This window comes from Brachyhypopomus gauderio, chromosome 14, assembly GCF_052324685.1.
Source record: "Brachyhypopomus gauderio isolate BG-103 chromosome 14, BGAUD_0.2, whole genome shotgun sequence".
NCBI classification, from domain to species: domain Eukaryota; kingdom Metazoa; phylum Chordata; class Actinopteri; order Gymnotiformes; family Hypopomidae; genus Brachyhypopomus; species Brachyhypopomus gauderio.
In genome coordinates this window covers 8,870,919-8,898,593 of record NC_135224.1, presented here as the reverse complement: position 1 = coordinate 8,898,593, position 27,675 = coordinate 8,870,919, and the positions used below count along the sequence as shown (strand labels likewise).

The 27,675-nt window shown below is 39.2% G+C and overlaps 2 protein-coding genes across 7 annotated transcripts; both read left to right on the top strand.

The window, feature by feature from the left end:
- The first annotated feature begins 4,716 nt into the window (after positions 1-4,716).
- Positions 4,717-10,297, top strand: LOC143475230 (amino acid transporter heavy chain SLC3A2-like). 4 transcript variants are annotated; one of them, XM_076973013.1, is made up of 9 exons: positions 4,717-4,846; positions 5,377-5,589; positions 6,261-6,451; positions 7,550-7,723; positions 8,068-8,156; positions 8,268-8,404; positions 8,612-8,909; positions 9,053-9,115; positions 9,575-10,297. In XM_076973013.1, the coding sequence occupies exons 2-9, from the start codon at positions 5,399-5,401 to the stop codon at positions 9,920-9,922; spliced, it is 1,491 nt and encodes a 496-aa protein (XP_076829128.1). In that variant the 5' UTR covers positions 4,717-4,846; positions 5,377-5,398; the 3' UTR covers positions 9,923-10,297. The 4 variants fall into 4 exon arrangements, with proteins under 4 accessions (XP_076829128.1, XP_076829127.1, XP_076829126.1 ...); XM_076973012.1 differs by having other exon boundaries at positions 4,734-4,981; XM_076973011.1 differs by having other exon boundaries at positions 4,739-4,953.
- A 2,203-nt stretch (positions 10,298-12,500) lies between these two features.
- LOC143475416 (uncharacterized) lies at positions 12,501-27,361 on the top strand. 3 transcript variants are annotated; one of them, XM_076973278.1, is made up of 16 exons: positions 12,501-12,626; positions 12,953-13,071; positions 13,921-14,121; positions 15,122-15,176; positions 20,146-20,216; positions 20,310-21,275; positions 21,359-21,468; positions 21,671-21,808; positions 21,966-22,180; positions 22,334-22,485; positions 24,181-24,284; positions 24,389-24,449; positions 25,486-25,574; positions 25,660-25,803; positions 26,236-26,336; positions 26,783-27,361. In XM_076973278.1, exons 6-16 carry the CDS (start codon positions 20,447-20,449, stop codon positions 27,189-27,191), a joined length of 2,352 nt encoding a protein of 783 aa, XP_076829393.1. In that variant the 5' UTR covers positions 12,501-12,626; positions 12,953-13,071; positions 13,921-14,121; positions 15,122-15,176; positions 20,146-20,216; positions 20,310-20,446; the 3' UTR covers positions 27,192-27,361. The 3 variants fall into 3 exon arrangements, with proteins under 3 accessions (XP_076829393.1, XP_076829395.1, XP_076829394.1); XM_076973280.1 differs by lacking the exons at positions 12,501-12,626; positions 12,953-13,071; positions 13,921-14,121; positions 15,122-15,176 and adding exons at positions 17,306-19,619; positions 19,843-19,944; XM_076973279.1 differs by lacking the exons at positions 12,501-12,626; positions 12,953-13,071; positions 13,921-14,121; positions 15,122-15,176 and adding an exon at positions 17,306-19,944.
- Positions 27,362-27,675: the final 314 nt, after the last annotated feature.

The following is a 27,675-nucleotide window of genomic DNA, read 5'->3' as shown; positions in this document are numbered from 1 at the left end:
CTCTCTCATACCCACTCCACAGGGACAGATGGAGCAGAGGGGGCAGAGGGGCTAGGGACACACCTTTTCAAGCCCTATAGTATTTCCTTCAGGAAATGCATTGTTCTAGTTCAATTTGCAACATTTTCCGGAGTCTAAAGTCAGAGTCTAAAGATACCATTAAGCTAGAACCCTGTAAGAGAGAATACACACAGAAATTATTTTAATGTATTTGGACATACACTGAGCCTTGTAGGTTGCAAGTCCGTTTAGAATCAGCTCTGTGTTCTCAGAGGTTAATGACTAATCCTAATTTGTCTTGTGCTCTGCACAGTGATGCTCTGTTCGCAATGACAGCTTTCATAAATAAAATAAGGGGCAGGCAATGTCTGTGTGGTGTGCTATATGTATTTATAAATAAGTGTAATGTAATAGATCAGTTGATATTGTATTCACAAGTTTTCATATAAAAATATTTTACCAGTATATTTGCAATCTAAATTCATATTACAAGTGTTTGTCTTATAGTCTTTTGTCAAATCCATGTCGCTCATGAAAAGGAATAATAACTGTTGACAACATACACAAAATGACTCTTGTACAGTCAACTAGCATAAGAGTGTAGTTGAGTGGAGGATCACATTATACACTGTTAAATGTCAGTCTTTGATGTACAGCTGTATAGGTCTACCTACTAAAGCAATCACTTAGTATGAATAACCTAAAACAAATGGTAATTATTATATAATTATATACTTAGACATGCTGTGTGTGTGTGTGTGTGTGTGTGTGTGTGTGTGTGTGTGTGTGTGTGTGTGTGTGTGTGTGTGTGTGTGTGTGTGTGTGGTGTGTGTGTGTGTGTAAGGCTGCAATGTAGAGAATGCTTCATACGGCCTTACAGTGTGTGCGGAGAGAACAGCTATTCAAAGAGCTGTTGCCGAGGGCCACAAGAGTTTTACAGCCATAGCAGTCACATGGTAAGACAAAACGTTTTATAGCTATAATGGTGACACACAAGGTATCCATAGCAGTCACATGGTAAGACAAAACGTTTTATGGCTATAATGGTGACACACAAGGTAACCATAGCAGTCACTTGGTGAGACAAGCTTTTACAACCCTAGTAGTTACATGGTGATACACAAGGTTTTTACAGCCGTAACAGTCACATGGTGAGACACAAAAGCAAAAGCAATTTCTATTTAAATAATAACCAAACAGTGGTTCCTTTTACTTTATTTTAGTGATATTAAAGACAGCTTTGTGGGACCCTGTGGGGCCTGTCGACAGGTGTTAATGGAGGTAAGCGCCTCGATCATACCTGTTCATATCAGGTGTGCATGTACGTGTGTGTTTATGAATGCATGTGTTATATGTATTAAAAGCTGTCAGCATTCTCAATTTAATTTTGCAAATTTCTGCAATGTTAGTCATCACTCATCATATTCAGTCAACTCTGGTCTTCTCTTTCGGGCAGTTTGGTGCTGAATGGGACGTTTACTTGACAAAACCTGATGGATCGTATAAGAAAACAAGTCTGAGAGATCTGCTGCCTTTAGGATTCAGCCCAGCTCACTTAGCAAAACACTCAATTCACAAACCTGTCTGAACATGTTAGTACAGTCCATTTTGGGTTATTTGTTTTTCTAAGTAAACATTCTTACTCTTCTGCAAGATGGTTGTTTTTCTTGTGTCTTTTGCAATTCAGAAAACATTTTTATAACTTTTTGTTTCCTTTCCTGATAGACAACAGCTGCTTGGTGTAACACCACAAGAGGGCACTACAGCCACAGTCTTGTACAGTCTTGATTTCCCGGTTCTGGAAGTGTACCACTGAACTGTACTTAATCCAATCTTTTTTTTCACTCGGTATGAACTGTAAATCAATAATATTTTAGCAAATCGTTCATGTAGATGCATTACAATAAGTTACAATATAGGGTTCCGAACCTGCAATAAGAAGGTACAATATCTACGATACATCCTGGAATATATATATTTTATATACGTATTCTGTGTGTGCTATTATCATCTTTTGGCAGCAGCGAGAGAATCAGACATAATGGAGCCATTTTAGAGGAGGCCTCATAATCGTATTAGTTGGGCCTGCCGCTAAACAATTAGCGTAAACCTTACAGCAAATACAAAAGGAAAAAACGAAAGTGCCCCTCAGGCTGTTTGAAATTCTCCTCTGCGACATGGTAGTGGCCAACATTCCGTCCTGTCACCCGGAAAAAGACACTCACATTATTCACTGTGAGAGAGTGGGGGAGAGAGAGAGAGGCGGTGGGAGGAGAAAAGCGAGAAGGGGAGACGGGAAACGCAGCAAAGGGGAAAGACCGCAAGCTAGACCCGACTTATTTGAGTTAAGTGCTAAGCGAGGAATCTAAAGATTTGAGCTGGTTCAAAGACTATAAGCAGTTAGACAGAATATAATAATAATTGGGTTATAATAATAATTAATAATAATAATAATAATAATGATAATAATAATATTAATTATTATTATTTTTAAACGTGTTAAGATCACAGTGTTCACAGTGGTCAGATGACATGAAGGAGCCACGAGGAAGGATCAGAGGAGTGGAGTCACGTGATAAGCCAGGAGCAGTGAGAGTGCACTAAGCAAACACAGCACACAGGTGGACTTTTGGTCTCTGCCCTATCGCTTATGTACACACAGGTACATCGTTTGCCAGTGTAATTTCCCCAGGAGTGGTTCTGCGTCTGCATATGGAGTGTTGCACGTCATAGGTTCTGCTATTCAGGCCTATTTCTAAAGACAAGATTAGGTTTGGGTTAATGCTCATATATTTGAAGGTTGTTGTCATTGTCAAGACAATCTTGTTAATGACAATACATTTCTGCATACTCATCACTCTATTTAAAATGTTAATTTACTGGAAACACCATGTGTGCATTTATAAATGATATGGTTTCTGAAGACAGAACCATTGTATGATGCTTTAGGATAACACATGTAAACACCTCGTTGACGCTGCTGCACCTCACTTCAACACAGCACCCACAACTGTGTCAGTATGTCCAGGCCACCAGTTGATAAGCATGGTCCCCAACCTGAGTATTATCTGGAGAGAGGGGAACTTAATCTCTGATAGACAAGTTAGGTTGACAGTCTGCTAGCAACAGAAGGGCTAGTCTGTAGCTTGGTAACCTATAAGAACCATGAGTACCTGTTATATATCAATAATTAAAGTGTCCAGTCAGTGTTGTTTCTAGCACTACATGAACCATGTGAAAAGGGTAACGTTAGTAAACTGTTACTCTTTATTTTCAAATTATTCCCCAGTTTTCTTTGAGATCAATAAAGTTCTATCTGTCTAACTATTTTCAGGCAGTGTGCACAAGAAATGTACTCCAATGCATCTGTTTAGTAAACTGCACTGTAAGTTACAGAACAGGAGTCAAGTCAAACATATTGTTGTGTGTACATATCAAACACAAAAAGGTGAAAACTTGAGTGTCCTAATCTGATCATCGCAGTATATGTTTGTAGTTTTGGGCCCAAGCAAAAACACAATAAAATGTGACAAAGGCAAAAAGCTATTACTGCACAAAAATGGACAAAAATCTGGTGAAATCGAAGTACATTCTTCACATGAGATGCGTTCTGTAGGCTGTGTTCTGTACTCTTATTCATGTTTTAACGGTTAATTCTAATTATTTGCACACACGGCAACCCAATAAAACTAGTTAATTCCAGCATGTATAGAAACCCAAAGGTTGACATACTGTACAGTACTGTACATTCTGAGAAGAAACTCAAAGCTACATTGTAACAATGACAACAGAAACAAAGGAGGAAAAACTCCTGACAGTGCGGGACTAAACTGGTCTCCACCGGTGTACGTTATTTATTTGTTCTGCTTTTGAAGCAGGGCTTGGAGGTCCAGATCACAGCAGATCCACCCTAACCCCTGCTGAAGGTCTCTGTAAAGGCCAACATACACGCTGTGTTGCAGGACAATAAACCAGTCTCCACAGGCTCTTCCTCTTTCCGTGAGGAAGGAGAGACAAACATGGACCAAAAACGCATGGGGGAACCGTTTAGAGGGGCACGTTTCAAAGGTGTGGCTGTCTCTTACCATCATGGGATAACACTAGGGCAAAGATTAGTGGAACTCTGGTGTGTGTGTGTGTGTGTGTGTGTGTGTGTGTGTGTGTGTGTGTGTGTGTGTGTGTGTGTGTGTGTGTGTGTGTTTGTCTCATGCTTTAGAAGCACGATTCTACAACCTAGTAGAATCTAGCAAGCTTCTGAAATGTAAACTCATTCATTTTGTGAACCAGCAGAGGACACAACTTCACACAGACCCCTGTGAATAGCCTGTTATTATAAGAGTTTCAAACCGACTTAGCTAACACTATACTCTGAACTTCGATCATATCCACTCCAGCAGTATTTTTGACAGGCCTAATCAATGCTGAAGGCTACACACGGAAGCGCGTTCCTGCTCCCAGAATTCTTTAATTGCTGGAAAATTTCCCGTTCTAGGATATAAAGCAGCAGAAAGAATCAGCTGAATTCAGATGGTAGTCTTTACCCTCTGTGTTTGTTATAGAGATTCCAATCCATTCACGCGAACATAAGCTAAATGATGTAGAAAATTAAGAAAAAACGTTATAAAAATAACTTGTAAAAAGGCGTTTTAAATTTTTTCACGTTGTATTCAGGTGAACAATAAAGACGTAGCCTTATGTTATTCGCCCAGACCGCCCACTTTTATCCTCAACTGCAACGTTGGCAAATTGATCCCAGAGCCCAGATTGTGCTCGACCCGGGTGAGAGAGTCTGTACGGTCTGTGGCTCAGACAGCCAAGGGCGGACAAGTGGGCGGACATATATACGGTCTCTGGTCTAAACCTTGAGTTTTAGTGGCTGGTACTGATCAACGTAATTTTCGCTGAACGTAATCAAAACTTTATTAGGCTGCGGTCACACTGACTTTTCCACGGGTAATCTCAAATTAATAACTATTTGCTGGTTAGTGACCGCTAACCAGAAGGAATTTGGATTTTTTTCTGTTATTTAATAGGTTTCTCTACCTAATTTTGCTAACGTTCGTTTATATTTGAACCATTGTCATACATTTAGGTTAGCGATGTGTCTAGCTATTTTATTACCGCTAAATAACTTAGATCTGATAATAATTCGTATTAGATCGCTAGCTATGTTTTTGCTTGGCAATTTGAGGGATAGGCTAGGTTAGTTAACTAGGTTACAAGCTGTTGGTTCAGGGTAATCTCTGAACTTTTGCAATTACAGTGTAGGCCTAAATACTTTAACTACCTTACTCTTTAGCTGAACTAACTTGTAAATGTTTAATAGTTTAAAGCACATCTTATTTGACTGACAACTTATTTCATTTTCAAACCAAGAATTGCACCACCAAGTTAGACCATGAGTAAAGGAATGGAACTGAAGGAGGTCGAGCTCAACGAACTGGACCAGGAGAAGCAGCCGATGACCGGGGGAACACCAACCGGTACCGAGAAAAACGGCTGCGTTAAAGTGAAGGTATCAGAGGATACCGAGGTGAAATTCACAGGCCTATCCAAGGAAGAACTGATGAGAGTCGCTGGGACCACGGGGTATGTATAGTCAGTGCATCATCTTTCAAGGCATTAAGTAAAACCATTTAGAATAGTGAATACTGAACAACGCAACCACACTGGATAAAAGCCGGATAATCGCTAAACCTTGTCTGCTTATGATTATGTCTTTATGCAGTTTGGCATTCTGCATATAAAACAAGTTTAACATTTTTACTCTCCCCGTACTAAGGATGATTAGAAATTAAGATAATAATTATTTTAAAAATACATTATAATAATAAAGATAGCTAAAATGCCAGAATTAGACACTTGGTAACTAGGATCAGCTTTAGTGACCATTGTGAGTTGTGTGGTTATACTATCACAGATGGATCAGACTAAACGCCACACTGCACAACACTTAAATTCCCTTCACTGATTAATAGTGGTATCACAAGCATTTTTTCATCGTTCTGAGTGACTGCACAAAGTTAATCAACAAAACAAACAAAAATTATAATGGTATCATTAAGAATATCTTTAACCACTGTGGTTTAAGCTTAGATTACTGATGAGGTAAGATTATCTATAACCACAGGAACTATTTAAAATTGGATTTTAAGTCGAGAGACTTTGAAATGTTAACTTAAATTCACTGTTAGCATGTGACATTAAAACTTGGGATGCGGACTATACTATAAATATATACCAATATATAATTTTTTCAGGTGGGTACGGATTCGCTGGCTTTTGCTGGTTCTCTTCTGGCTGGGCTGGATGGGCATGCTGGCGGGTGCAGTGGTGATCATTGTCCAGGCTCCACGCTGTAAACCCATCCCTGACATGCAGTGGTGGAATGAGGGTCCCCTCTATCGGATATCTGACCTAAACGGCTTCTCTGAAGAGAAAGGTTTGAAAGGTATGGGGGTAAAGTTGAAGGCATTCTTTAAGTTTGTCTTAATTTTGACTTTTGGATTACAAAATTATACTTGTAAAAAGTATTTAAATTTAGAATTTTTTACCATTCACGCTTTATCATAAACACTCCTTGGGGGTGATGTATCTAGAGGCATTAACCCTTACACATGCCTGCAGGATTTTATAATGCTGGGGGAGAAGATACAGAAAGTGTTACAACTGTAGAAATGGACACTTATTAAACCACATTAGACAGGGTGAATGATGTGCACGTAATTTGCTGACATTGAACATTTGAACTCTTTTCAAACGTTAGGCTAACATTTTAATTGTGCTGTCCCGATTTTCAAATCTTTCCTGATTTGAACTGGTTATATTAGAGTGTGTTAAACAGATACATTGTGCAATTACTGTGGAGAAATTGAGAAATTTCTTCATGATTAGAAACCTACATAATCAATTGTGAATTTTGTAAGAAATGCTCCTTTGAATAACAATGTTTAAGGTGACTCGTTTTACTGTATGATTAATTATACTTTTATTATAATACTTTAGGGAAGACTTTAGGGATGACTGAGTGGGTAATACATTAAAGCACTTTAAATATTTGCCAGTGGCAATTAGTTATAGTAGTTAGGCTTTGCTCTGTGTTGTGTCCAGACAATACCAAGCTGTCCTATGCCAGAGTCAAAGAGTGGAAAAATTGCCAGTGGTCTTGTGACTCTCGTCTCAGAGATCACGTGCTGAGCTTCTTTGCTGCTGTCATCACTAAATTATGCCTTCTCTGGGATTTTCAGATGTTTTTGGGTTGGCTTTTGTTAGGCAGTTGTAATGAATGAGGGTTTATGTGAACACACAGTCTCTCAAAAAATGAACAAATAAACAATTATTGCCCTGTGCACTATTGCCGCAGTATACTTATCAACCAGAAAATGTTCTTAACCTTTGGTATTCATGAGCAGAAAATTATATTGGTCATAATTGAGGTTAATGATTAAAGATTTGGCGGAGGGCCCGGGCTACAGTTTGGTACTGGTTTTGTCCAGTTTGAGACTGGTTTTGTCCATTTAGAGACTGGTTTTGTCCGTGATCTCTGCAGGAGTGGAGGAAAAGTTGGATAGTCTGAGTCAGCTGAAGGTGAAAGGGTTGATTCTTGGCCCAGTTCACACTGTTCAGGTAGACAAGCTGCCTACCCTGGATTTCATGACCATTACTGGTGAGTTGGGCAAGGAGAAAGACCTGGACAGCCTGCTAGAAAAAGCCCACAAGAAGGGTGAGTGTTCCTGTCCAGCCATGACTCTTCTATGAATCTCACTTCTGTGTGAAGGCCATTGTGTACATATCCTCTGACCTAATATTTAGTTGGATGTCAGGAGTTTTGTTTTAACATGTCTTTCTGACACCTATTGGGTGTCTGTGTTTAATGAAATGTAACAAACTGTCCTCCACACAGGGCATCAGCATTTTTTTCATAAGAATCAACTTCAGGAAAAATCACATGGTGGTGTTACTTCAAAAGCATACTTTTCTCACGTTCTCTCTTTCTTACTCCCACCATATCTCTCTCTCTCTCTCTCTCTCTCTCTCTCTCTGTCTCCGCCCTTCCCCCTCACTCAGGTATCTCCATAGTGCTAGATCTGACACCCAACTATAATGGACAACAACCTTGGTTCAATGGAGAAGATGTTATTGCTGAGAAACTAAGAGTAAGACTTGATAAGCGAGAGGATGTGAGAAACTGGGTTAAAAATAGGCCATATTTCTGGAAATGGAGAATATTAAACTGAAAAGAACCCTTCTCTCTCCCATTATGTCAGGATGCATGTGCCTACTGGCGACATAAGGGCGTGGAGGGCTTCCTCTTGTCTAAACTCCCTGATATTGCCTCAATTCGTAACTGGCAGTCTATCCGGGATGTTGTTCAGGCCAACACCACGGAAGGGACGAAGAAAACGTAAGAGTGTTTTGATGGGTCGAGAGACACCTTGTGGTTAAATTGAAGACCTTTTCAGCAGTGCTGATAGCACCCCCTGTTGGCAGGAAGGTCCCATGATCCTTTACAATGTAATTTTGTGGACCAGAAATGTCATGTAAGAAAAACACAGGTTGAACACTTTTTTTAGCTGAAAAAAATCCCTTGCTAAATGCCTCTCTCCCACAGCGCCTTGATGGGTTCAGCCATTCATCAAGATGTAGATGACACCTCTACGTTTCTCAACAAATCTGAAGTTGACCTTTTTCTCATCGGACTTTCCAATCTCACCCACTCTGGGATGGACCTAGCCCAGGCTGTCAAGCGGATGTATTCCAGTCACCCACAGACCAGTCTGGGGTGGAGCCTGACCCCAATCCTCTCCATGTTTGCAGCAATGCCCATACGCCTACGCCATATGCTCCTCTTCACGTTGCCTGGTACCCCAGTATTCACCAGCGGGGAGGTGGTTGGCCTACAAGATGGAGTGAGTGGAAACGAATGGTTGGATGAACGGAGGATCTTTTTCAGTATAGATGCGTAGTTTTAAAATATCAGCTTTACTTTCTGTGCAAATGTCTGCGCACAATTACTTGAAGAGGTTAACCCTGCTCAAATACCCCTTTCCAGGAATCTCTCGATGCTATCTGGGACTTGGAAAGTCCACTTAAGGAGACCAATGAAACAGCAAAAGTGAGTATGTGTGCTGGGGTTGCAGTGCTGTACTTCCACATGAAATCAATAATAACTGAGAATCTCAGTTTTGTCCTCCGATCTGCAGTGTCTGCAGACTACCTGGCCAAGGTGTGTTAGGAGTGTGAACGTATATGTAAATATGTGGACATTGATATCAATCTGATGCAGTCTTTATACTGAGAATACAAGATAGACAGAAACACAACACTTAAAGGATTGAGCATGGATTGTGAACACAGTATATTTGCCACTGATGGTCATAGTTCAGATTCTGAAATTTCTTGTCAAACTTGAAGTGTGATGTGGTGACAAGCCCCATGGTGCCTGTAGGAGTAATCGCTCTGTGAAATTCGCTATTACCCTGACTTCTACAAGTAATTATGGGATGTTTTATGGGCACAGATGTGCTTTATAACCTTTTTCAATATGCAATGCTTCTTCACCTTTCTCCTTCAGACTGTAAGAGCAGAACGTGGAGACGTACGCAGTTTCTTTAAGACTCTGAGTGATTTGAGAGGCAAAGAAAGAGCTCTGCTCCATGGAGACTACACCCCTCTGTATAACTCCACCTCCTCATTTGCATTCCTCCGCCTCTGGGATCAGAGTGAACGCTTCATCACTGTCCTAAACTGGGATCAATCACCTGTAACCATGAAGTTGGCCAATATCGATCTGCCGTCTGAGGCCAGGATCCGCCTCAGTACAGATGCAGAAAAGCTAGCAGTGGACAGCATGGTGCCGTTAGAACAACTAGAGCTGGGGCCCAAACAGGCTGTTTTACTGTCCTACCCTTATGCTGGATAGAGACAGCAGCAAAATTGCAAACACACAAAGGCCCTTCATGCATTGTATTATTGTTTTCGGGGCTTCCCCAAAAAGGCTAATGTTAAAAACCTTTTGAGAGTTGTTCTCATCACCATGCTATGTTTTAGTTAGTTTATAAACATGGAAATCTGAAGTCTATTTCTTATAGTGGGTTATTTCCCAGTATATTTTAGTTTTTTGCATAAAAAATGCTTATTTTAGTTCTTATTTTTCTATGTAATATTTTGCTTTTTTAGAAGCCTTAATGGGAACACTGAAACAGTACTGTCACAGTTTGAAGGTCCTTGAACGTTATCGTTATAGCCGCGTGAATAAACCATGATGAAAAATAAAATCTTAATCAGTTGAAATTCAGACGTCTAGTGTCATGTAACAAACTCCCTCTTGTGCGCTCTCTGTGTGACAGTGTAGCTGTTGTGTGTGGCATGCACTTTTATTTCTGACACTGACTGCGTTCAAGTCAGTGTTCATGTACGTGTTTTGGCGTTGGGCCACATACCGTTATTTCTCAGGGCAGGAAAAGGAAGAGCATAAACTACAGGTGTGCCTAAGTATGTCATACACTCTATAGTTTTGTACTTTATAAAGCACAATTACTTCCTCCAAGACAAGCCTCAAGATAAAAAAAAGAAAACGAGTATATTTTGAGTACAGCATTGAAGTCTTGGTGTAGTCTTTACTGATAGTTATCATTACCTATGTTAAATTAGGGAGGCTTCTTTGCTGTATTATCACGACATGAGTAATGTTCCTAAATTTGAGCCATTCAAGCCATAAGCATACATCATTTTAACATCTAGAACGGTTCAAGGGTGTTAGAACCTGTGGTGTTTGAGACCAAGACAGACACACATTTGTTCATTTTGACTCTTGGATTATTTCACCTGGTTTTAGCTCAGTCAAGGAGTGTGAGTGTGTGTGTGTGTGTGTGTGTGTGTGTGTGTGTGTGTGTGCTTGTGCGTGTGTGTGCGTGCGTACATGCGTGCGTGCGTGCGTGCGTGCCTGTGCTTCCTCTCACTGATGAAAAATGAACAAGACTATGGTTCACAAGTTTTCCCCCAAACACACATTCACAAATATTCAAATAAGGGGTAAGATGCATTTATTCCAGTAGGCTACTAACTTTTATTCATGTTTATTTGACATTTATGTACAACAGATGAATACATGTTATCAATGTTAATATCAATAAAAACATTTCATTTTTGTATAACATTAATAATCAAATTAGGAAACAAACAATTCACCTATATTCTTATGATGTTTTCTTTCATGCTGATGGAATAACATTAATATTAGGTCTCTGGTTAAATACAGAACCCCAAAAGAATATATAGAGTAAAGTAATGTTTTCAAAATCACTACAGTTTTGTGAAAAGTAACTAGGCCATACTGTCAATAGTTTTTATCTTGCTTAAGAAAATGGCAAATCCCTTCAGTGAGGCCAAGAGTGGATTAAATCTGTATGCTGATAAATCTTCTAATAAGAGGTTAAATATCTTGGTTCATTTGAAATATGAACCATAGGTTAAGGGCATTATTATTATTCCTTAATATTTATGGTTTAAACTATCAATGAATGTACTTAGGTCATATCTTTATTTTCTTTATGTGTATTTCTCCTGTAATAACCTCCAACCTCCTTCTGAAGATGTTCTAATTATACCAGGAAATTATAATAGTATAGCATTGTGTAAGCCCATTGTGTGAAAGATTCATTTTCAAAGCACATATCACAAAAGGGTTTTTTTTTTTTTTGTTGAAAACCTGTGAAAGTTTCCAGATATTCTGATGAAGATAAAATACTTTGAAGTGTACAGCAGAAGAACTCAGTGTCTGTGAAATGTAAGCTATGTAAGATTTGAGTTTCCCTTAAAGATTCACTTAAATCTTTCCTGCTTGGACATCTACACTTGATGTTTGCTATTCTTTGTGCTTATTTACTTACTGATGGATGTACTGTTTGCGTTTCTATGCTATTCCATTTGTGTCTGTCTTCTCAGATTTTGTTGTGCATTATATAAGCATGGATTGTTCACATTAGCTCTGCAAACACCAGATTTTAAAATAATTTCTTACAAATGTTTTGTTTAAATCATTATATTTAGAATGGTTATATTTAGAATCTAGGGATTCTTGAGACAATACAGAGCGATGTAGAGCGATATCTTTAGAGTAATTATAGCAGCTTAAATTCTGCAGATTCTAAATATTGTGTTAAAATAGTCAATAAATGAAATATTATTTTAAGCATATGTACAGATTTATGCTTTTGTGTTAGTTATTTACTATTTAACTGTCTTATATTAAAGAGTCCTAACATTTAGGCTTTAGACTCGACGTCAGATATGTAGATTAAGCGAGAAGTCAGCATATGAAACATTTTATTTTATGTTGTTGCCATTGTTAATATGAGCCACAATAATTAGATCATTATGCTGGTTATGACAAATCTGAGATGAAATAGATCGTGAGGAAAAATCTGATTTTATAATGTTACTGTACAGCCAGAGTGCACTGCTGCCGTCAGTGTGTGCGTGTTGTGTGTGTGTGCAGCTCCGACTGTCAGTGGGGGCATGATGATATTTGAACACACACCAGAGAGAGGTTTCTGGTAAAAAGCGATGCTGCTTTCTTGTTATGACAATGTGTGGTCGCGACGCTTTGTGTGTAACATAGCAAGGTATTTGTATGTTTTTCATGTATGTGTATGTGTCTTTGAGTGGAGACGGGTGTTTCATTTTGACTAGCATCAGGTTTTGACGGCAGCGAATCGATTTTGGGCTTTTTTTCCGAAAGTTTGTAAAGAAGCACTTTTACCCAGATGAATCTAACAGTAAAATCAAATTTCAGATTAAAGGTTAATACACCATATGAAAACTATACAATCTGTGGAAAACATATTAGGCCTACTCAAAACTAGCTTCACTGCACATTTAATTATTTACATGTATCACCTTCGAAATATTTTTTAGAATGAATCTCACTTAATTGCTTTCTTGGTTTTAGTATTGGGATAAACATGAAGCTGAGCTCTCTAACTGAGAGAGAACGCCCCCTCTCGCCCTGACAATGTGAAACTGCTCTGGGAGCCGTGCACAGTCATGATCGACTCTCAGTTTTACTGGGTCAGCCCACTGACATTCACTACACTCTAACTAACCTTTGTTATCTTCTGCTTTAGCTGCACCATTATTGACTAGACTTCACAGAATTAGTGTAAACTGAATTGCATGATATCATCCAGTTTTATAATGCTGTTTTTGGATTGTGCTATCCATGTAATGCTTTTTGAAATTTTTTTGTGTTATTCTATTTTTGTGAGAAGCTGTTACCTTTTTTATTCTTTATTTTAAAAGACACACCAGAGGAGTCCAGACATACAGAGAAGAAAACATTAAAAGGAAAAATAACAATAATCTTTGTCACTAAAAAGCTGTCTCAAACTCAAGTATTACATAATGACCACTCTAATTACATTAGACATAATAAAACTGGATAACCACACTTAATTATATCCTGTTAAAAACTCTACTCATGATAGTGTTACTGTATGTAGAATGTAATTACCACCTCACAAACACTGACAGGAAATGTGATCATACCAGTCTGTCAAACCTTAACTCCTTAGAGCTCTATCTGGAATCTCTGTGACAAAAGTTTTAAAATGCCAAGTGCCCTCCTGTTGCACTCCTACATGTCTGCAATGAGTGTCATCTAATACTCACCAGAGCTAGGACAAAACCAGGGATCTTGGGGATGATGACATTATAAAGTTAGACCAAATAGGATTAAGAAACATAATAAAACCAAGCAACAAATGTGGGAGAAGGAAAATGAGCGAAGTTTATGGACGAGTGCTTTGTCAAATTGAGAGCAGCCTCTGAGGCCTAGGTTGGCTCGGAGCAATACATGTTTTTTTTTTTACTCATGATAGTCTGTGATGTGTGTGTGTGTGTGTGTTTTTCTGTTTCCAGGATCCCAGTGACGAAGTCTTCGAGAGATCAGAGGAACCAACAGACGCCGTCGTACCAAAGAGCTAACCATTGCTAACACCTCCACAGTTTCTCTCTCTGCTCATATGTGTGTACACACATACACACACACACTTAAGCATCACATACCTAGTGTGACAACACTCAGATTGCTTCAAGGCCTAGATGAAACGTTTCAGAGAGGTAAGCCACTCATTATAAATCTAGATATCAATCTATTCTAGCTTGTACTGAAGTTTAATAACATGTAGCATGTTTCAGCATTTTATGTTAGGATAATACACAATATACAAAGAAAGTCAAACCATACAGTACAACAGCGCTACTGGATGTTTCTATACTTACAAACTTGAATTCAATGAGATTTCTTATGAGATTTGCCATAAGCGGCCACAGTTCATGAGTTTTGCAAAGAGAGCTTTTTGTTACTGAGAAACTTGCTTCAGGTTCAGATCTGAATGTTGCAAGACAGAAATGTCTACATTTTCTTGTCTTAGTTAAGAAGTATTACAAACGGCCTTGTGAGCATCAATGCATTTGACCCAAGAGGCAGTTCTGATTATCCATGACTGCTGTCATACCTGTTGTACTTCATATCATCTTCTGATGTTCATCTGCAAATTAATTTGTAATGTAGTGTATTCATGTCTATGCAGATAAAAATATTAGCATTAGCTTTAGCTAAAGTTAACTGACGTAATTTTTGTCTTTGCACAGTGACGATACAATTATCTTGTGTGAAAGCTTTTGAAAACCTTACTTCTGTGAACACTCTAACTGATCTTGAAATTCTTGTTTCATAATCATATGTAGAGCACATATATAATCAACAGATGACTGTTCCACATTCTAGAATATAATGGGAGTCTAGAGAGCGTAATGTATATCTGTTCCTGTATTTGAACACATCACAGATTTAAGCATTTATTAGGTATTATTATGTATTTTCTTAGAATTCAAGCATATATATGTGTGCAAATATATATGTGTATATATACATATATAAACAAATCACTCATCGGGTATGGTAAGGAGGTTTCTTTACACAAATTCTGATATACTGTAGCTTTGACATATGAAGACATCTGTAGATAGGCCAGAACTAATTAATGGGGTAGTATTAAGTATTACGGTGAGGATACATTTTTGAAGAGCTAACTGATTTTCCATATGCTTTGGTTAGATTTGCTTGCAGGTGGCACGAGAAATTCCTTTCTATATTTCGTCACTGAGTTTGAGTAAGTATTGCATGTTTTGCTACTAAATTGTGCAATTAATACAATTGATCATTTAATGGCACATATTAAACGTTCCCTGGTTTTGTTTCACCTTCTATATGACACTGTCTTCTTGTCTTGCCTATTTGGGGTAATGAAAACGTATTGAGTGTGGAAGCTGAATATCAGGACAACTGGTCCTCGAATCATTTTCTGTGCAACGAGTGAACATAGTGCAAATGTGAACATAGTGAACATATTCTTTAGTGAACATATGAACATGAACGTATGAGTGAAGTAATACTTTAGTATGGGGCAATACTGCATAAACATTTTTGTGCCGGGTTTGCGTTCAATGCGATAATCAAAATGTGAATGATTAAATTCCCAATGTAGCATTTATTCTGATGTAATGAAAAAAAAAAACTCATATACATTTTTTTTGGTAAACGCCAAAGTGTTACTTCCTATTATGTTTATCTCTAGAAAACGAGCTGTGTAGCATCTGTAGTATAACATGCTAAATAAACCATAGGTCATTTTGTCCAAGTACTCTTCAAACCAGTTGTGGAATTTTCTGGTCGCCCCAGAGAAGAATCTCAGTGGCCCATGAGGATTCAAGATACGAATTGTTTCCCAATAATTACTGTAATTTACATATTTACACCTAATAGCTCAGATGTGGTTCATCATCATCTGCGCAAGTACAGTTACAAAAAACACATTTTGAAGATGGGGCACAACTTTTATATTCAGTTCACTGTAGTTTTAGCAAAACGTTAAATGAACTGTTGGCCAAGAAAATTAAGAATTTTGTTTTAAAATAATTCTAGTCAGTAACGGATTTCAGTAAATACGATTTACTACAATGGCAACCTTTTGTTAGTCACTGACCTCAGGTCAGTGTGCGGACCCAAAACACGGGTGGTTATTGCATTAATAGACTAATGCGCTGACTTCAGAGTGATGGATTTTTTTTTTCTATAATGAATCCTGCCAAGTTTCAACACCTGGTAAACAAAAGATATCGTAAATGTGTTAATTGTAGGAATCTTGTGTTAAATAAGAAATCTTCCTACATTTTTCTTTTTTTTCATTTGAAGGCCCATTTTATTTTGTATTTAAGTCACACATTTTTCTGCTGATGAACATCGTTGAACATAAAATCCATAATTTTCTTGGCCGCCTCTTCCCCCCCAGGTCCTTCAGTGTTTCATGTTGTCTATGGACAGAAGCTTATGAATTCTTCACCGAAACATCAAAAATGCTTTGTAGAACATCTTAGCAGATGTTTTAATGGGTACTCAAATCTGATTTGTTTAAACATATCTAGCATATAGACTTCTGGTATATGATTTAGTCCACAGTTTTTGTCATTTAGAGGAAAACGTGTATATATATATATATATATATATGTGTGTGTGTGTGTGTGTGTGGAAGTGCATATAATAGTGTATATAGTGTGTGTATGTGTGTATATATATATATATATATATATATATATATATATATATATATATATATATATATATACGTATAGCCCGTGTGTGTCTCTGTGTGTGTTTATATATGTATACACACTTCACGATATACACTATTATACACACACACACGCGCGCACACACATATACACACACACACACACACACACACACACACACATATATATATATATATATATATATATATATATATATATATATATATATATATATATATATATATATATATATATATAGTATATATATTTAAGAAAATGAAAAATGAAAACTATATATATATACACTGTTTTCCTTTTCTTAAATATACATAATATTACAAGCCTGAATTTAAATCTGTAAAGATTTAATCTATGCAACATCAAATGACATCGTGTTGTACCTTTTGCTGTTGAGACTGCTAGCTCCTGAATGAGTGGATCTTCTCTTCTACTCCTACTATGCCGTCAGAAATTATGAAATTAGAAAATTAGAAATGATTAGATCTGTACAGTGTAAAAGTATTAATTATTAAAGTATTAATATATTATATAATTATATTAATAACAGCACAATCACACAATGAACACCAGTGCTGACCTGCACTTTTTTTTTCCACCAGTCACTATTGCTTGGGGTTCTCATCCTATCACCTACTCCCTTGTCTGTTCAACTCTATCACACTTGACATTTTGACTTCACGTCGAACAACAGGCTGCTAGACTTGGTGGAGAATTGCAGAGCAATGGAGAGAGAAAAAAGTCCAAACTGTTCCGTTAGTTTCCCCCTCCCCTGTTCATTCTTTCACACTGACAGAAAACTAGACTAAAAACCTCCACCTTTTATGGTATGTTTGCTGTATGTCCTCTATAAGCTTGAGTTCTGAGGAGACATTTATTTGTCGGAACTTAACTCAGTTAGGCCTGAGGTAGATTTTCACTGATGCATCTCAAAATAGTTATGTGAGGAAATCACATTACCACCTGCATTTCCTCACAGGCTTATAGATTAAGAGTACAACTTTTGTCCTACTTTTAAGAATGTTAAAATGTAATGTAATTCACTTGCCTGAACGTTTTTCATTCTGTAAGATCTGGAACAAGATTCAGTATCTCACCCACAATGAGGTTAATGTTAATCATAATGCTGAGGTTAATGAACCTTCCAGGTGAATTCACACTGTACTGACCTCATGATTAGCATAACACATTATTCTACTCAAATGAAGGCATGTGCATCTGCATACCTCAGTGTGTGTGTGTGTGTGTGTGTGTGTGTGTGTGTGTGTGTGTGTGTGTGTGCTGATTTAAATCACTCTTCATAGATGTTGTTTGATTCTTTACGATCCCCTTGGGAAGGATAAAACGTGCTCATTGCAGAATCTATCTAAACTGTCCGCAAACAGGTTCTGTGTTTTTTGTTGTTGTTGCCGATGGTTTGTTTAGAATTTTTTGGGAAGGAAATACATTGAGACAAAATTAAATGGAGAATACACCAGAGTATTGTTCAAGAGTTATGTTCAAGCTCATGCGTGAACACACACTGGCCTTCTTAGTCACGTTACGTCTAACGCGTGTATACTTTAGCACACGTATTACATTTACTCGTGTTTATCTTTTCTCGCAAAAAACATTATTATAATATTTGCCTGTCACCGAAACCTTGCAAGCATGTTGTTATTTTGTGCATATGTACATCTTATTGTTATATTGTGTATATGTAAGTATACAGTATCCATAGAGCAGTGGCAGCCGTTCAGTGGTGAGAGATGACAGTGGTGTAGAGGAGGAGAAGAAGAAGGGAGGAGAAAAGGAGGGAGACGGGAGTTACGTGAGGGGAACCACTGTGTGTAGGTGGAAAGACGGGGCACGAAGGCGTGAAGTGCAGAGTGGTGTATGGAAACTGTACGTATGTTGTGGGGTTGTGGGTATGAGTAATTTGCATGTATATAGAGAGAAATGAGGAGAGAGCAAACAAGAGCGGGGGCGGGATGTACGGAGGTTTCCCTTGTCCACTTCCTGCGCTGTTGCTGTTTCATGGTCAACTTCCTGTCACATGAGTTCGAAACACCAGAAATCTTCTCTTGCATAAAGACATCTCTTTTTTTTTGCCCACACAAATACACAAACTGACATGCGCACTTATACAAAAATGATCACACTCTGGCCGACACGCACAGAAGTCTACACTTTGGCTGACATGCGCACACACATGCACGCGCACACACACACGCACACACACACACACACACACACACACACACACACACAAACACACACACACACACACACACACACACACAGACACAGTGTTGACAGGAAGCTTTGCCACTCACATATCGTATACACACTCACACACACGCCCACAGTCTCCTTGATGAGGGCTACATGTCGACTCATATGCCTTTCAGACCTAAGACACAGTGAGTCACTTACCACACGCGATGCTTAAGATAACACTCTCAACCATGTGAACAATGGTTTTGGTGGAGGTTATGCTTTTACACTGACCTGAGATCAGTTTTGTGGTTACTTGTAGATAGCGTTAACGATCATGTGGCGAATGATTCGACATCACCATATAAAAAAGGACTTTTATCTTCACCTTGAATAACATCAAATTGCTTGCTTCTCAAACTTTATAGAGCAATTCCAAGTTCTGGACAAGACTTCTAAAACATGTTTTCTGAATGTGTTATGTTTGCTTACTACAAATCAATCAACCTAGACTTTCTTAGACATTAAGCAAAAAAAATAGGATGTTACTACATTACTTGCAGTGCTGGGAGATGGTTATAAATAGAGCAGGAGAGAAAGAATGAGGGATGGGACAACTGAGAGAGAGAGAGAGACAGAGAGAGAGAGAGAAAGAAAGAGGGAGATCCGTGACTCTTTCCCCAGGATGTGGTTTGCTTTTCGGGGTTTTAGGGGTGGGGTTGTCTCTTTGACAGCTATAAGAGTTACCTTTTGATCGACAGCACCTGCTTGTAAGTGCTCGTTCATGTGTGTATTCCTGTCTGCTTGCATGTGGGTGTGCTATAGCATGTATATGTGAAATGTTTGTGTGTTTGTAAAGTGTGGGGGGTGGGCAGAAAGAAAGAGAGAGAGAGAGAGGCAGAGAGAGAGAGAGAGGCAGAGAGAGGCAGAGAGAGATAGAGAGAGAGCGAGTGCTTGCACGTGTGAAGGTTTCGTACTTTCATTTGTACATAGAAGAGATCATACCACGGAACATCTTAGAGGATTGTCACATGTAGCTAGAATACAAGTTTGAAGAAAAGCAAAGTTACAAAACAAAGCATGAGAGAAACACAGGTGAGTCGAGCAATACTCAATACCAAAACTGGACAGTTTAAATTTGGTGAATGTGATCGTGTGCACCGTCCAAATGAAAGTAGGCAATCTGCTTGACCTCAGAGTCACTGGAGCTATTGTGTCGACAAGCAATACAACAAAACATCTTTCTTTCGTTGTTACTGTCTCACTTTTCCCACTTTTTCACTGTTTGATTTACAGTGTGGACTGCAGTAATTCAAAGACAGGAGAGAAAGGCAACATAGACTAGACACAGAGCTGAAACATTTGAGGTACAAGCTGACTTCTCAGACTCTGAGTTTCACGTCATGTGATTTAGACTTTAAAATGAAATTGTAATTGTGTGTGTCTCTCATTCCTCTCAGCCTCTAAGATGCCATGACTGTGCTCTGACTGACCAACTTGGCAAGTAACGAACTTTTATGCTGCCTCTGGTTTTCTGGTCTCTCTTTCTCTCTCACACACACACACACACACACACACACACACACCTCCACAGATCATGGCTGATCATACAATCCATCCGTCAGAGTCACTTCCAAATACCTTTCTCACCATGTACCGCCTTCAGCCATTAGGCCATCAAAGGTCAAATCATGGCCTTTTCCAGAACAGGCTAAACCAATATGGCGACAGCAATAACCTCTTGTGTGAGCCCACTGACAACTGTTCCACTCCTGGAACAAGTATGAATAGGGTTGATGAACAGATCGACCCCGCATACTGGGATCTGTCTTCTGTGTCATCTCAGCCTATACCACTGAACAGACTCAAAGCCCACAATGGAGTATTTGAGGATGAGTGGACTTCTAATTCTCAGCAACAGGATGCAATGGAGGATTACGGTGTTGCAGGAGGAAACCATCAGAAACTTGACTCCTTCTCTGAGGCATTTTATGGTCGAAGCATTTCCAGGATTACTAGCAGTGGTGATCATCGTGACTACAACATGGCTTCAAACAGCTCCCCACCCCCTTTGCCCTCTCTCTCCTTCCCACTGGTACTGAGTCCACCGCCTACACCCCTGCCACCACCATCTCTTTCCCCTCCCAAACGGGCTACCCACCTTCCTGCTGCACAGACACTGAACCACACACAATTGCAGTCCCCTTCCCAAGGTTCCTTGCATTTCTTTCCGCCCCTCCCTTGTACCAGTTCTACTCTGCCGGGAAGTTTCCCTCCTGCCCAATGGCATCCACTTTCCACGGATGCCAGTGGGAGTGGAGATATAACACTGCACCTTCCTCAAGACCCAAGTCCATCTGTGATCTTCCACGAGGGAGTGGGGTTTCATCAAAGACCCCAGAGAGATGCTACAGAGAGAGATGCAGGTAATTTGTGTTTTAACGTAAACAATTTACAGCTAACTAAGTAAGTTTTTAATTCAAATGAGAAAAATGCTCTTTCATCTCAGACTACTCCCTGGAGCCCTCTCCATGTTCACCTTTGACCCAGAATCCACTCCCACAGTCTATCCCAGAGCTTCAGCATGAGCATGACCCCGAGACCTCTGCATGGTCTCAGGTGAGTTATATGGAATTGTGTCACCTTACAATAAAACCTTAGTATTATTGAAAACATACTCAAACATACTCCCTGACTGGCCAAATATTTCATAACTGTTTGCTTCAATGTCAATCACTGAAAACCTACTTGGCAAAGCCACTCCAGCCATTTCATTTAAACTGTTCATCTGTAGTTTAATGCCTACTTTCTCTTTCTGTAGATGATCCAGTCATCTCAGTCTTTCTGCCCCCCACTGCATCAGTCTCCTGCTCCGACAGAAGCACTGAGAGTGGGCGAAGACTTTAAATCCATTTCTGGCCTCCAGCGACCAAGTACATTGTGTCTGTCCAGCTCCAAGGTCTGAACTTCACTACCAGAGAAGATAGTTACTTAGTGCAGCTCTACTGCTCCTGATGGATGTTTAACTTCCAGTTTTATTTCTATAACCATGTAAGGAAATTCTGCTGTCAAGTAGCTGGCCAAAATACTGAATGGGACTGTCATCTTCTTACTAGAGCACTTCCTCGGACATCTACACTGGAGGGCCTTTCTGTAGTGTGCTCCAGTCAGGAGTACTGTGGGATGACTGGGATCACATGGGCTTTCACTACACTCCTCCACCCATGCTAAACCCAACCCGGAGTGGAACCGGACTCTTCTGCAATCTGCTGCCTCCACTCGACAACAGGGGACTGGTGTCAGAGGAAAGAGAGCACCACAGGCAACAGAGGTGAGAAGGGTGTCTCTCCGGCTTTTAGTTGTTGCGTGGAGTAGTACACGCTGTCGTAGCTCTTTCCTATTGCTGTTAAACAGATCAAACTGTTTACAGGAGCAGAAAACACAGTTCTGACTCTGATTTTCTTCTCTCAAACATATAAACCAGCCATGTTAACATAGGAACTGAGTTCCAGGCTGAGCTGCCAGACCTACGAGATAGGGAGGAGCTTGAGGCATGGCCAAAGGAGCCACCCCCGGAAGAGTTACTTTGGAAACCATGGGCGGAGTTAGGGGAGAGTGTTGTTCTACAAGAGCATGGTAAGAAAAAATTCTTGACTGACATTTAAAAAGTGTTTTAAGGGATCTTCAAGAATGACTGACAGAGTTATGTTTCATGGTTTTTTTTTTTACATTTTGGATTAAACCAGTAAAGATGTATTTAATTCTAGGGTTTTGATGGGCATGTGAATTTTACTGATTTGAATAGTGATGCTGTATTATATATGTTAGGGTATGGTAAAGGTTAGAGTTAGGGTCAGGGCAGTCATGGCCTGGTGGTAAGGGAACTGGTCTTGTGACTGGAGAGTCATGGATTTGATCCCCAGACCTGAGGCCATGACTGAAGTGCCTCTGAGCAAGGCCCTTAACCCTCAATTGCTCACTTGTATAAAAATGAGATAAAAACGTAAGTCGCTCTGGATAAGGACGTCTGCCAAATGCCATAAATGTAAAATGATCCAATCGGTTTAGTTATGCAGGTTTTGGTACCATATCCTTATTATATAGAGTGGCATACAGCACACTGACATCTTCTCACAACCTTGCATTAATATGCAGTTGCAGTTGAGCAGTTCGGAACTTGTGTCCCCATTTTAGCAGAGTACATGCAGGTTTTTTTTAACATTTGTTTTGCACCGAACTCCTTAATGGCTTCAGCAATGACATTTGTGGTGGTCTTTTGCACATGTGGACTTGGTTGCATTTTTTAGTGAACAAGCAAAAACACGATTGATCACACTTCTGAAGTCATTACACTTAATACATGTTTAGCCACATCACTAATTAACACTAAGTGAGCCATTTTCAAAGATTCTCATGCACATCTAGGGTTAGGGTAGGGTACTTCAACAATGTCTTATGTTGAATTTCTATTATTTTTCAGGTCTGGGTAGTAATGGAATACACTGATTTTCAGACTTTCGTATAAAAGACAATAATATTTTAGAATACAATGATTACTAGCAAGATTTCCTTACAGTTCAATGCCTAGAAATGGGCTGCAACTACACTGTGGGGACACTGTCCTGAACTCTTTTGGGAACACTGTCCTGAACTCTTTTGGGGAGACTGTCCTGAAATCTTTTGGGAACACTGTCCTGAACTCTTTTGGGAACACTGTCCTGAAATCTTTTAGGGAGACTGTCCTGAAATCTTTTAGGAACACTGTCCTGAACTCTTTTGGGGAGACTATCCTGAACTCATTTGGGGAGACTGTCCTGAACTCTTTTGGGGAGACTGTCCTGAACTCTTTTGGGAACACTGTCCTGAAGTCTTTTGGGAACACTATCCTGCAGTTTTCTGAACTAATACCACTGTATTCAGGCTCAATTCCATTCAGGTTTAAGAGAGCCCAGCTCCTGCTATTGCTCAAGTGTAAGGAATGTTAGGCTGAACACTTACCACTGTAGCCTAGAGAAGCTGTTCTTTCTGATTTTTTTACTGTTTAAACTGCTTTCAAATGTCTTGTTTTGTACTCTAATAAATAGACTGGGAAAAAATTACATATAGTCATCATTTCATTGCTAAAGCAAGAAATCTAATAATTGCCTAAAACATGCACAGTACTGTATGCACCGACATATCCAGACTCAAAACATTTATATTTCATGCATATTCATATTTCTTATCTTGAGCCATTTTTTTCAATAAAAGTTTTTTAATCACAATCATTCTAGAGGACACATGATTTTGTGCCAAGATTGCTTATAAATTGCAATTAATGTTCTTTTGCAGTGGAGAATCTTCTAGATCTCAGCATCTCTGCTGCGTCACCAGGAGGTGGCGCTAACCTGGAGCTTGCCCTTCATAGCCTCTCATCCTGCCATGGCAACATATTGGTGAGAAGCGACTAATGATGATCTTTATCTGGTGAAGAATGTTTAGTTCTTATATGTCAGACAAAAACAAAGAAAAATGATCTAACAGCATTGATCTTTTACAGGCTGCTCTGGAGCTGTTTTTCTTCTCCAACTCAACACCCTCAAGAGACTACCACTATACTGGTAATACTGCTAACCATCTATCCAGTCACTCACAGCACTCTTTTCCTTTAGCTTATATCAGAATGTCATGCTCCACGTTTCAACCCATCTGTCTTCCTCAGGGTACAATCTAGCCATATGCAAGGCATGTCATGTAAATTAGCAGAGTGTCACTCAGTTTGCAATTTAGGTTGGGTGCTACGTTCAGATTCATTGGTCTCATGCAAGTCAATTTAGGCAGATTCACGAGACCAGTTTAAGAGAACAAGCTGCAAACAAAGGTTGCAAACACAATAAGGATTTTGAGTAATGGCGTAATGGTGTATAATCATGTTTATGTTATCCTGTTTGACAGTGAGGTTTGGCATCTTTACTACAGCCCAAAGCATCAGTATCCACCATTGTCAGTGTCAGGGTTGATGTTGCTGCAATCATGAACTCACTTGATTGGAGTTCTTTTTGAAGATGGTTAAATAATTGGCTCAAATGATTAAAGAGGTAGAATCAAGTGTGTTCCTGCTTGGTTGAAATAAAATCTTGCACTTACAACTGCCCTTTGTGGATGAGACTGGACACTCTTTATCTAGCTCATGTCCGAACACGATAATATTCAAAGCAATGCGCCCCCTCATGGCCATGTTGATTTTATCATGTGACTGATAAACCTGAATTTGGATGTTATTTAAATAATTTTGAAGTTTTCGATGTTGATCCTTCATGATACATTCTCTATTACTCTCTCTACTTCTCCATGACAAATCCTTCCACTTGTCCCTTAGATGAAAATTACCTTGCTTTAATCCAGTTTCACATCAAACCATTTTTTTTCGTTGACGGTGCAGACCTCAAGTAACAAAGCATGAACATAAACCGTCACTGCTGATTACGTTATGCGTGTTTCTTTTTTTCCCCACAATGCAGTTTTATTTCGTATCAAAATACATAAATCTATCACACATCTAGAAAATGTTGTGGTGGAAAAAGAGCCATTTATTTTCACTGTTCAATGATAAAACCCTCCGATGAAACCTTACTAATGAAACATTTTCTCTCACAGGCAGTGATGTCTGGAGGTCGTGTGAACAAAAGTTGTTCCATAAGGCATTTTCCCTCTATGGCAAAGACTTCTCCTTCATTCACAAAATGGTATTTTTAAAAATCCGAAACAATGAAAATACCATCTTATCCACAGGCAGGACAAAACTTTACAGTCTGCGTGTTATGTTTTAAGGTGAAGACCAAACGGATATCGCAATGTGTGGAATTCTACTATCACTTCAAGCGGCTCCAAGAGAAACAGAGGAAGAGAAAGAACAGCCTCAGAGAGCAGCAGCGACAGTTGGACACGGACGTAGCCGTTACCGCCGCTAACCAAGTACAGCCTCCACACTGTGCTACCGAGCCTACACACTAGAAACGCTCCCACGTTTTCAACCTCCCCAACTGCAGTGTTTACCGTAGACAATGCTTTTAGAGCGTTTCGCTGTACTTATGAAAGACACAATTTGACTCAAAACACACATTGAACTTACTTTTTTTTTTACAAGGCTGCAAAAACATATTGTGCGCATATATGGAAGCTGATTTACATTATGATTCATAGGGATACACATTAAAATGATCCATAGTCACAGACCGTATGCGAAATATATGACAGTAGCATTATTTTAACTGGAGCATTGTTTTAAGAGATGCTTACAAATGCTACTTGTTTAATATTTGGTGGTTTCGAAATGAATTAAAGATTATTCATCAAAATTTGTCATTTAAGCAAGAGATACTTTAAGGGATATTTGTTTATTTACAGATCATGATGCCTTCCAAGATAACAATGAACCCTATAAATGTAGAAAGGTTAATTCATACACCTTCACTGGCTACAAGCTTCCCATGCAAACAGTGTGGAAAGTAAGTATACACTTCACATACCCCCACACACTGTTTATTCAGCTTAAATTCTTAATTAATTCCCTAGACCTTAAGTGAAAGTTTCATATTTAATATTTTTGTCTGCTTTGAATAATCATTTTTAATCAATGTTAAAATCATTTTGCAAAGGCAAACTTTCTTTCCAACCATTCAGCATGCTTGGGCATGGCCAGTTTCCAGTACACAGCTGTTTCTCAGTTGGCACTCTGACTTTTATAATGTTCTTTTTAGCTAGTTTTAAAAAGGTTTATTAAAATTATTTATGTCCAGTCACAGCTTTCACCTTAACCAACATAACAAATTACAGTATTATCTTTTACAAACAAAAAATAAAACAAACAAAAAATGTAAACCTTTCTGTCATATAAAGAACATTTAGTGTTTTTCCTCTGATTTCCTTCATTTTCTTCCCGGTCATTCTACAGGATGTTCTACAAGATCAAAAGCAGAAATGCCCACATGAAGATCCATCGTCAACAGCAGGAGGACTGGAGGGAAAGAATCTACCCAGCCGCCCACCACAACCTGACCCAGGCCCTCCAGAACCAGGCCCGGACCCTGACCCATCCAAACCAGCTTGCTGCACAGACTCACCAAACCCAGGTCTTAACTCAGAGTCTGATCCAGAATCTGGTGCAGTCTCAGGCCCAGTTAGCCTTTCTTCAGAGCAGCAAAACGCCCAGTGCTTGTTTTCCCATGGCCCATGGCAGCATGGGCCCTGCCCAAAGTCAACAGCCAGCACCCAAAGCCCCAGTCCTGCCCCTGTACTCAGGACAGCAGCAGACATGGGGTTCCCTGCACGGTAACTTGGACTCTGGCCTGTATTATGACTGACACACGTACACAAGGGGGTAGTTGCATGTTTGAAAGTCTATAGAAGTCTAGAACTAACCTAGACTTCTTGTAATCCGGTAACTGACTCACTGTATTAAAATCTTTTTTTTTTTGACAATTTCAGAAACAGACCGACATGTAGAGCTTAATTTTGTAAATATTTCCATTAAATAATGTTCAGTCTCCAGTTTGTCCGATAGTTCTTATAGTTTTAGGAACAATCTCATCTTGAAGCTTTCCAGGGGCCAGATCACATTGGAGCCATAGAACACCACAATTACCAAAAAACTTCAGGACTTCTCATTTGTTAGGCAAGGAGATACAGCCCAACATTCACCTCATGTCTAGGAACATTAATCATATCTTGTCCCAGACTGACTGATTTTGGATGCATGATAGTTTGCAATTTCCAGATACAGTAAAGTGAGAAAGATGTTCTAAAATTACAATGACTGCAAAATCTAGATTACTAGATTTATACTGC

Coding starts and splice junctions, on each gene's coding strand:
- LOC143475230 (XM_076973013.1), top strand. CDS start 5,399: ATGAGTAAAGGAATGGAACTGAAGGAGGTCGAGCTCAACGAACTGGAC. Junction 5,590..6,260: donor AGAGTCGCTGGGACCACGGG/GTATGTATAGTC, acceptor TAATTTTTTCAG/GTGGGTACGGATTCGCTGGC. Junction 8,157..8,267: donor TTATTGCTGAGAAACTAAGA/GTAAGACTTGAT, acceptor CCATTATGTCAG/GATGCATGTGCCTACTGGCG.
- LOC143475416 (XM_076973278.1), top strand. CDS start 20,447: ATGGCTGATCATACAATCCATCCGTCAGAGTCACTTCCAAATACCTTT. Junction 21,276..21,358: donor TGCTACAGAGAGAGATGCAG/GTAATTTGTGTT, acceptor CTTTCATCTCAG/ACTACTCCCTGGAGCCCTCT. Junction 21,469..21,670: donor AGACCTCTGCATGGTCTCAG/GTGAGTTATATG, acceptor CTCTTTCTGTAG/ATGATCCAGTCATCTCAGTC.